At 50.8% G+C, this 10445-nt stretch overlaps 1 protein-coding gene across 1 annotated transcript in view; it reads left to right on the forward strand.

Annotated features, from left to right (window-relative positions):
- Positions 1-9023: 9023 nt before the first annotated feature.
- TMEM211 (transmembrane protein 211) overlaps positions 9024-10445 on the forward strand; it is a 52715-nt gene continuing 51293 nt past the window's right edge. Inside the window, exons 1-2 of the mRNA XM_009581469.1 lie at positions 9024-9182; positions 10024-10180. Of these exons, the coding sequence (XP_009579764.1) occupies positions 9024-9182; positions 10024-10180 (316 nt within the window). The remainder of the gene's footprint in view (positions 9183-10023; positions 10181-10445) is intronic.

Raw genomic sequence — 10445 nt, forward strand, 5'->3', positions numbered from 1 at the left:
ACCGCCTGCTTGCCCCTGCCCTTTCTTCCTCCTCTCCTTTCCTTTCCTTTTATTCTTAGCTTCTTACCCTGAGGTTGTGAGTGTGACTTCACTACCGCTGCTCAAAACACACGAGCTTTGATTTGCTCCAGGTCGCTATATTGCAGAAATCCCAATACGAGGGCTAAATCCCCAAGAGGTCGTGGCTGTGCCCGGCACAATGGGTGTCAGTAGTTGAATTTCTCAGCCTGCCATGAAGCTGCGCTGTTATCTCTCCCAGGACGCCAGGTCTGCGTGCGATTGCTTAAATCCCGTCATGGTCCTTAAAATTGTCATTAAAGACAAATATTGTGAATTGCAAAGGAAAGAACCGGCTGCATAAAATCCTTCCTATTTATATAAAAAAGTGCAAAAATGCTGTCGTTTCCGTAAGTTGGCCTTTGCTCAGATGTTTTTGCAAACGTAATTCAGATAAACACTTCCAAGTAATAACAAACTTTAAAGATAAGAACAAAGCTCAGCAGTGACTCATTTGAACAGGCTTCAGCTACACACAGCCTCAGCCATCTAATAGCCTCTGAAAAGACTTTAGATCCAGAATATAACATAACGCAAAGCCTCTGAGCTCCTGAGCTTGGGCTGTGGAAGGGATGAATAATATCAAGGTACCGAGTGGAGTTTACAGGGGATTTTGTTGACACATCCTTGTCACCTTTAGTAATGCCACCCAAATAATTCTTGAACAACAAACAGTGCAGCCTCTTCCAGGGGAAAGTGCTCCCCTACCAGCTTTCTGCCATGATGAGGATGAGAATACCTGTTGTGATGGTTATTTGATGGGGTGGAATATAATAAAATATCCCTGACAGCTTTGCTAAGGCAGGCAACAGCTTTGGCTTTCTTGCATGAGCAGCCCTCCGAACCCGCACGCCTCAGTGCTCAGGACAGGGGGAGCTGAGTGCTGTGAGCTCCGTCCGCCAGTTCAAGCAGGAGATTCTCCCTTTTGGAGAGATGGGGATATCGTGACTCTTTTTTCTTTGCTTTCAGACCTTGCAACATTCATTTCCAATCTTTCAAGCAATCTCGTGGGCAGCTCCTTCTTTAAATGAAAGCCAAGAGCCTAATGTGGATGGGAATCTAGGAGCTTTTGAAAACAGCCACCAGCTTTTTGCTGAAGTGGTGGAGGCTGGCGAGAAGGGTGTGAAGCTGTGGCTATGGGGGGCAAAGGAAGCAAAAGCCTACATGGGGATCAAGAGCTCTTCTAGCGTGAAGCTGGTGGCACATCTGGGGGGATGCTGAGAGCACATCTGGGGAGGATGCCCACCTGCAGCACACAGGGGGTGGGGGCAGCCCACAGCCGGGATGTCCATCCCTGGGGAACATTGTTCTTTTTGTTTCCTGAAACATGCACGCTTACCGCCTTTCAAATATTTCCCTGTTCAAATGTGCCGATTTGATGAAGGGGTGGGGGAGTGTTCAGCCCTGCAAATGATCCTTAATGCCAGTTGTGTGTTTGCACTTGGGGGATTATGTTAATCATGCTACAAATGATGCTTTGAATCACGTCTAGAGGTTAATTAACATGCCTTTCTTCTCTTAAGAGGGCCTTCATGTCTGCTTAGAATTGCTGGCTTTTTTCTGCTTCCTTTCATAATTACTTTGCAGCTCTCTAATATCATGGGTACCTTTAATTTAACCCTGTCAGTGCTCAGGCTGCTGGGGCTTTGCACCGTCCTCAGCATCATGATGGTGATTTGATGGGGTGGAATATAATAAAATATCCCTGACACCTGGAGATGTTGTGGCCAGGCTGTCTCATTCAGGCTGAGACCTTGCAGGAGCTGGTGGAAACTGGAGAGGGTCTGGCTGGAGCCAGGTGAGGAGAGAGGATGGAGATGGGGATATTGCCCGGGGGCCACAGCCAATTTATGAGCAGGGCCCTTACACGGACAATTAATGGAAAGGAGGATCCATTGTGGGAGGACTTGGAGCTGTGAGGGCTGGAGAGAGGCATCCCAAGGGGTGCAGGTGCCATGGGGAAAGGGGATTGCTCTTGGGAGGCCAACTGGTAGAGCTGGGAAAAACAGGTGAGCTTTTGAGCTCTGAGCTGCTTCATCACATCTCACTACTTTTCTTTTTTTGGTGCCAGATCCCTGTATGCATATGTCTGCGTGCAAAATAGTGCTTTATCCTGAGCTAATTTATTTTCTCTTTCAGTGGGAGCATTTGGCTCATGGGTTCCTGTCTCAGTGCTGCATTTCAGAAGCTAGTGCTGCTTCATTTCAAGTTTCTATTTTTATTTTTCCAGATAGTCTCCAATTATTTTCAGGCTTTGCAAAGCATGTAATCTAAAATAACACGGAAGCTGATCAGCCCATGGTGTTCAGGTTAAAGCCACATTTGCCTATGAAGCCAGTGATGCCCTGCTGGAGAAGAGCACAAAATAACCCACTCAGGACAGAGGGGAAGGCTTTACACGGCCCCAGGAGTTCCCTGAGTGGGTCTTTCCTGGGTTTTTGCCCATAGCAGGACTTGAAAAGATTCAGCTTAGTGAAAATGCACAGTAAACCTGCTTACCCTTTTTTTAGAAAATGCTGAAAGGTTTCATAAACCTTCATTGCTGGTTTCTCACCATGTCAGTTCAGCACTAGGCTCCCAATGTAATCTGAGGTTTGCCCGTTAGGGTCAGATTTGCGGAGCTACGCAGCCCCGTTCCCAATGAAAAAGCACGTGGGGTGCAGTGGGCTGCTCATGGAGATGGGAAGATATTTGGAAAATCTGTCGCTCCTCTTCTAGCACAGGCTCTGGCACAAAGGAAAGCTCAGCATTTTGGGAGCTCCCAGCTTGTGACGTGACTCAAGCAGGGAGCCACGTGTGAGACTGGCTCTTGGGCAGAGTCTTCTCTGCCTCTGGAGGCCGTGTGTCAGGCCAGCGTGTTAATTTGGGATTATCAGCAAATCAGTTTTTAGCTCCTCATCCTAAGAACTTCTCAAGAGAGCAGATCCTTCCCAGCTTACTCTGTCTATCAGTTAGTTTGATTTCTAATTGCACTTACACAATCTTGGCAAGAGGCGTAAGTGCTCAGCAATTCTTGAAATCACCATCTTCCTCTTCATGCATATTACTTTGCGGTAGACTTTATCTCCTTTTATTAGCCACCCAGAGTTTTTTGACCTACATTAATAGAACAGAAAATACCTGGTGTGGGGAAACCTGCAGTTCCAGGGCTCTGGCCCCATGCTTCAATGCCTGAGTAGCAAACCATAACCAGGACTCAGTGACCAGTGAACCGCATGGGTGCTGAGACAGGACCAGCTTAGGGGTGGGCCATGGAAAGTCACGTTGATTGAAAATACAGACAGGCTGCTCTCGGGATTATTTCTATCAACTCCACTCTCAATGGGAGATGGAAGCTGCTTTGCTTAAACAAAGGCATAGAGAGGTGGGTATTAGCTGCAGCGTCGCTGCTTGGGCTGCAGGGCCAGGGGCTGGGTAGCAGCTGGGGCTTAGCTGAGAAGTGGCCACTCGTGACAGTGATGACCGGTTCACGCTGAGTCGCCTGCCCACAAACCTGCTGGACAAACAGGGAGTCCTGAACCTTGCGCCTTGGGAAGGGCATCGCCTACGCCCAGCAGAGATGTTTTGGGCTGAACATTGCATTTTCCCTTTGTAGGGCCCAGAGCAGAGTCTGGCACAGGGTGGTGGGGACACGGCAGGGACATTTTGATGGTGGGACATTTCCTCCATGCTCTTGAGGCTGCAAGTCCCACTCCCTTCGTGCTCCTCTTCACTGGCCTTGTAAGGAATAGCGAGGTGGGAGAGCTCTGTGACCCGCAGGGCATTCCCCAGCCCAAGACGATGAGCCCAGCTTTGCCGCCAGCACCGGGAAAGGGCTTATCCCAAGGAAGGATAATAACAGAGTGCGGGTAAGAAGGTCTGATCTGGTACCCAGCGACAGCGCACTGCTTGCTGCCTAATTAAAATTTCATTAAGTTGGTTCGCATCCCTTGATGGAGGTCACAGGCACACCATTGATGTGCTAATGTCTTACTTTTTCCCTTTTTTTTCTCTTTCACCACTATCCATCATCCTTTTAGATAAAGCAGTGCCATTAGGAAGTGCTTTCCAGCATCCCCAGATGCAATGGCACTGGAAGAAAGACAGCCGTGATTCATCAGACATATTATCTGTCTCTTATTTTCTCCCTAATTAAAAAAATGCCTTTTTTTTTTTCTTGAATCAGTTTGGGTATTAACCCTTCTGGTGTTTGTGTTGAATACCCTGATTAGCTTGAAAGTGGGAAAGTTACCTGGAAGGCCAGGACTGGCTGAGCTCTGTCTGGGGGGAGTTGCGGAATTTTTTGCGTGAGCCACTAAATCTGGGCTGGGGAGAAGTACCTGCTGTGTGTGCTGCGGCACAGGCAGGTCCCCATCAACTAAATCCTTCATTTGAAGGAGAAGAAATGGGGACTGGAGCCTCGTTGCCTCCTCTGCATCCCTGTGCCCCAGCCCAAACCACCCTGGCTCAGGGGACTCTCAGACACCAGCCACCTCCCTGGCAGCATCATGCCTGGGGCTCTGCGTTACTGCCGGGCTGGTTTGGGGAGGTGGACCGGCTCCTACTGTTCCCATCGGATGACACCGGGCACTTCCCAGCGCTGCTGGGCAGGGGACAGCATCTGCATAGGAGCAGAATGGAGAGGGAAGATTAAATAGGAAGGAGAAAGCTCTCAGATGGCACCAAAAGGAAGGTAATTGCCGGGGAGGAGAAGATGAGGACGTGTGGGATCCTCTTCCTGGCCGTTGCTTTAACGCCGACCAGATGGCGGATGTTTGTTTCTGTGACTTGTGTGGGGGAAATATGAACAAGCTGCGAGGCTCGATCCACCCATCCTTGTGCACGCAGCGTCTCCTGCAGAGGCAGGCGCGTCTCTTGTGCCTAGGTGGGTATTCCTGATTTTTACCAAGATCTCCTCTTGCGCCTTTGCCCAAGGAGAAGGCACTGCTGTTTCGGTGCAGGGCAATCTCGACCAGTGTGATGTGGATGAAAGCAGGGGGTTTTGGGTCCAGTGCAAAACTCACAGGAAGGTTTGGGAGGAGCGAAGGACCTCGTGGCCACGTGGTGCTGGTGCCAGCAACTCGTGAGGCACAGGGATACGCAGAGACCCCGTCGGGTGCTGGGATGGAGAGGAGGCAGCTTTGCTGCTCCAGCGCTGCTGCTGCCCTGCAGATAGATTCCAGTCTGAGTATTTGCACTGATCCTTTCCAGCCCTCTTTATTTGCCCTCTGACAGGTGGTGGCGACCGCTCCTCCTCTACCAGGAGCCCGGCCAGGGCCATCTCAAGCCACACAGCAGAGCCAGGCCCAGCTGCCAACATCTGCATCCACTTCCCAGCATCAGCCCCTGGTATGGCCTCCCGGGTCCTTGCCAGTACTACTGCAAATCCCAAACCCCAGGTCCCCACTCAGCACCTCCGTCTAGCACTGATTTATTTTTTTAACAAGGTTAAAACCCCTGGTGTCCGTTTGGTTTCTGCCTCTTCAGGCACAGCGCTACCCAGTTTAACCCCAAAACATCTTCCCTAAATGAACATTTAATCACACAGAGTTCTGATGGGAAGGGACTGCATGTAAAAAAAGAAAATGGTTTGATTAATTTTGCCCCCTCTTCTCTTGCAGTTGCTTTTACAGCCAGTTTTTCCTCAGCTTGTTCAGAGTTTCTCAGACCTCTTCTGCCTCAACCCCCAGAAAGCCAGACACGCTGTGACCTTCATGCTTTCTTTTTCTCACTTAGCCCGGGGCTTTATTTCCTGATTATTTAGTGTATTTATTTTCTGCCCCCATTTGCAAAAATGCTTAAGCATTTGAGTAGGGCTGCAAGACCCAAGCAGTCTGTAACCTTGCCTTCAGCCTACTGCTCCGGATACCACGGGGCCCATCCGGGATGGCAGCTCTCAGGTCAAGTTGCAATTAATAAATTGCATTAATAAACTAAAGTGTGGCGTGGTGTGACCCAGCGCACAGGACGCGATGGCAGGAGCTTTGCCAAGTTGGTTTATCTTGCCAAGCCAAATGCTGGGAACCATTTCTCAGCACCAACTCATTGGACGAGACAATTTTTTTCTCCCTTTGCCCTTTTCTATTTAAACTGTGAAGATCATGGATGCTGGTTTCAAAAGATGGGTTAACTATTTTTTAAAAATTTTCATTAGGGATATTAAGTGATTCTTCCCAGGATGGTCATTGTGTGACATTTTAATTTCGATTTTTTTTGGTGAATGAAACAGCATCTTCAGCAGATTTATTGCTTAGTGAATGGCATAGCCATGGCACGTGTCAGACCTGTAAAATATTAAAATAATGGGTAGGGGATTGTTGTTAATCGGAATTTATTACGCTACATAAAGGCATATTTACAGTCCCACCAGGGGACTATTAATTTGTTTGGGGATAAACAATTAATCTCCCTGGGAGTGGGAGCAGAAAATCTGACACGGTTTTACGTCTTTTCCCAGTGTGGCAGAGGCAGGGTAGCTCGCAGTCCCGGGCTGCTGGGCTCCCCAGGGGGGTCTCCCCTGGCACGGACGCGGGTCTGTGATGCCTGGGGAGAGGCAGCCCACTGGGCAGCGAGGTCCCGCTTCTCCCTGGCTGGTTTTGCACTGGGAGCTGTGCTCTCTGCTGTGATGAATGGGCTTTTTCCTGCCCCCGCCTGAGCTGGGCTCTCACAGATGGCCTCGATGCATCCCGTTTGTTCCCTCCCGTCTATTTTTGGGTTTCAGCCTTTGCATCCTGTTTCCTGCATCCTCTCCTTTCCGCTCAAGATGCAACAGGCACAAACAGGGAGGAGAGAGGGAGGTGCTGCGCAGTTGGAAGGAAAGGGGTTTTAGCTGCTACTATTTGGTACCTTTGCTCCACGGACTTCTTCAAACTTAAGCCTTATTATTTTTCTTCGGAAGCGGCTGTTTGATCTGCAGGTGCTGTTCCAGTACAGGGCAGGAGCACTTGGGATAATTCCCAGCCAAGGCCCTGGAAAGGTTAAAACAAAAGCAAAATTTCTGTTTTACAAAAGCTTATCCAGTGTTTTGGCAGGTAATGCCAACGCGTTAGGGAAAGGAATTCACTCCTTGTGTTTAAGCAGCTCTGGCCATTGCATACCAGGACAATGTAGGAACCAGACTAAGACCAGCTGCCCCGCAGCCGTTCGGTGGCTGAGCATCCCTGGCCCACATGGCAGAAAACAAACCTCACCATTTACCTACACCTCTTGCCCACACATTTTAACACATTTATCCAAAATGAGACCTTAGTTCCCTTTGCCAAGGCCTGGTTTGGTTTGTTTTTGGCCACCACTGTGCCCATCAGGGTGCTGCTGGCCCCGGGACCCTGCAGCCTTGCTGCCGCCTGTATGCACCCTAATGGCAGGACCCGAACTTGACCCAGCTCTTCTTTCAGTGTAACGCTCACCTGCACCCATCCTGTTTGTGCCTTTTTTCTTCGTGCTATGTCCTGAAAAACATCTTTGCACCTTTCTGCGGGGATTAGCAGTCTGAGCGGCTCATAGGTCGTTTCCAGCAGGAGCTGCAAGTTTTTAGGGGATTTGTGCTACCATAATTAAGAAGAACCTAGATCATTAAAAATAATACGCTTCACACAAGAGGGGAACAAGCCTGCTTCACAAGACCCCTTTCTGCTGAAAAATTCATCGCTCTAAATAATTAATTGTCCTTGCAAAGGAGAATGGTTTTGCATGTTGCCAAGTGGAAGGTGGAATTCAGAAGCCAGGCAGAGTAATCCTTCTGTTTTTTTATGAGTCCATATTTCCTCACTACACTGCTGCCCTGGGAGCAGTGGGGAGCAAGGGCTGGGGCTACTCTCCCTGCGGGACCCCGCACTGGGAGGGTGTCTGCGCGATAGGGTCGCCCATCCCACCCCAAACCCAGTGGGTTTCTCCTGGGATACGGTCGGGGCAAGGGACTGGTCCCTGTCACAGATGTCCCAACCTCGTCTCTTTTGTCCTGAAGCAGCACTTGTCTCTTTGGGTCTCAGTGGCTTGGAAAGCACTGGAGAGGAGGCCTGCTGAAACAGCCTCTCCATTTCTCTCAGTAGCTGTTTGCATGGTCGTGCCTTTTACATTGCATGTCAGGAATTAATTTATTGCCAGGACAGTGTTTGCATTGCTTGTGTGGTGTATAAATAGGCTATAAATAAGATGCTGATTTCTAATCACTGCAGAGCACAGGGGGAAGCGCTCACACCAGGGTGTCGGGGCAGTGCCCGTGCTCCCCTGGCCCATCCCTCACCAGCACCAGTGTGTGCCTTTTTGGAGTGACGGCAGCTCCCTGGCAGGACCCTGCAGGCAGTGACACCACAGCACCAGCCAGTCCAGCTGCTAAAAAACAGCTCAGCAGTAAATAACGCAGGTAGATGTAGGGCAGTGCCAGACCCGTGGGGCAGCACCAGTAGTGCTGGAGGGTCGGGAGGGTTTTTTTAGCTGCTTGGACCCCCCGTAGCCATCACAGAGTAAACCAGTTCTTCTTCCCCCGCCCAGCCTGCCTGTGGTTCCTGCAGCATAACTTGCATTTAGCAGATTATTTACTCCTGATTTGTAAACTCTTTGGTGAGGGGGAGCAAATAGCAACATGTATTGGGTTTGTTTCTATAGTAACCATGGTTGCCCAAAAGCTCAAATGTAGGGGGAAAAGTAAAAAAGGAAAATTGTGCATTTCTAACCAGAACATCTCGGCAGGGCGAGAGGGCTGGACGAGGGCGGGTGGAGGTGGGACCTGAGCTCCTTATGGCAGCTCCCGCGCAGGTTATTAGGAAAATGGGGCCAAGACCTCTCTTAGAACTGTACTGCTTTAGGGAGCCAAGACGCTGACGTTACTGCAGGGTGACTCACCAAAGCCAGGAGCGCTTCGCTGAATTTGCCGTGAAATGCTGTGAAATGACAGAACTTGACGTGGCTGCTGCAATGCTGGTACTGAGCTGCCCTCGCGCTGTTTGAAGGCTGCCACGAGCTGGGTGCTGGAGGAGGAGGCACCCGTCATGGGTCCCCTCATGACCCCTGGCCACACTGTGCCCCTGGCTGGGCTGGCACATGTCCCCGCCAGTACAGGGACCACTTCACTGCCAGTGCCATCCCGCTGGCAGAGGTGGAAATGCCACCTGCAACGGGGACAGAAACAGCAACGGTGCAGCAATCAGGTACCCATACCCAAGGGTGAGCTGTTTTGCCATAAATTAGCACTTTTCCCAGTTTTAGTTGCTGATGCAGTTTGCATCTTATGGCCAGAATACTAAATAGCAAAACTGCTTCCACGCTGGCCAGGCAATGGCAGGGGGACAGGCTGCTGTGCTGGCCTCCCCGTCGGTCTGCGGTCCTGGACTCCCCTTCCCCGGCCCCTCCGCACTGTTCCAGCCCCAGGGAAAACACTGCCCACCAGGCACTCCTATAGCCTCCGGCACCCCAAAGCATCATCCCACAGCATGAGCTGAGTTGGAGTTACAGGCCCAAACGACCCCATTTTGTTGCAAAAGAGGCTAAATCAAAGACATGGCTGCTGCAGGGAAAAGCCAGTGGGGCTGCTGGAGGTGAGCTGGGCTGGGAGCAGCCTGCTGCGTTGGCAGAGGCTGGCTGCAATGAAACCTTTGCAGCAGCGGGTTCCCCGCCGTGGAGCATCATTGGCAAAATACCTTCTAATTGCCAGGCTTGCAGGGGTGGGCGCTATCATGAGATACATTTCAGATCTCAGTGGAGGCACTGACACGCATCACAGGCATCTAATGGCACTTGTATTAGTGATGTAGCCCTTCATGCATGTAATACATTTGCTATTATCACCATAGCCCGAATACTAATAACCCCTGGGACCAGGTGACAGGTGAACCATGGGCTCAAGACTTAACAGTGAATTTAAGCAGCAGAACGTAGAAGGAAAGGGATGGGAGAAGCTGCCCATGATGGGGCCCCACTTCTCACTTTCAAGAGGGGGAATTTGTGGGAAGGTGTCACGGGGACGGTGGTGGGGGACCACCTCGCTGACAGCCCTGTGTGTCCTTTCAGACGAGCGCCGTGCTGTGTGCAGGCGGCTGTGCCCTGCTGGCCCTCAGCTCGCTGCTGGCCATCGTCGCCGTCCTGCTGCCCGGTGGAGCCTGCGAGAGGCGAGTCTGCACCCTGGCTGGCTACATGCAGACAGCAGCAGGCAAGTGACGGGGACTTTGCTCTTTGGGGTGGAAAGATGGGGTTTCCCCAGGGTGCTCCCTGGCCATTCACAGCATCCTGGATCTCAGCAACAAGAGATGCTTGCAAACCCTAAGCAATGCTGGGAGAAAAGATAGCAGCCCTTTGCTTTACCAATTGTCTCCTGTATCCGTGCTTATAAAATCTATTAAAAATCCCGTCTGCCCAAATATACAGGTCTGTGGCAGAGGGCCTGGGCTGCAGGTCCTGCCCGCTGCCCTCTGCTC

The sequence above is a fragment of the Fulmarus glacialis genome, unplaced genomic scaffold (genome assembly GCF_000690835.1).
Source record: "Fulmarus glacialis isolate BGI_N327 unplaced genomic scaffold, ASM69083v1 scaffold8007, whole genome shotgun sequence".
Taxonomy (NCBI): Eukaryota; Metazoa; Chordata; class Aves; order Procellariiformes; family Procellariidae; genus Fulmarus; species Fulmarus glacialis.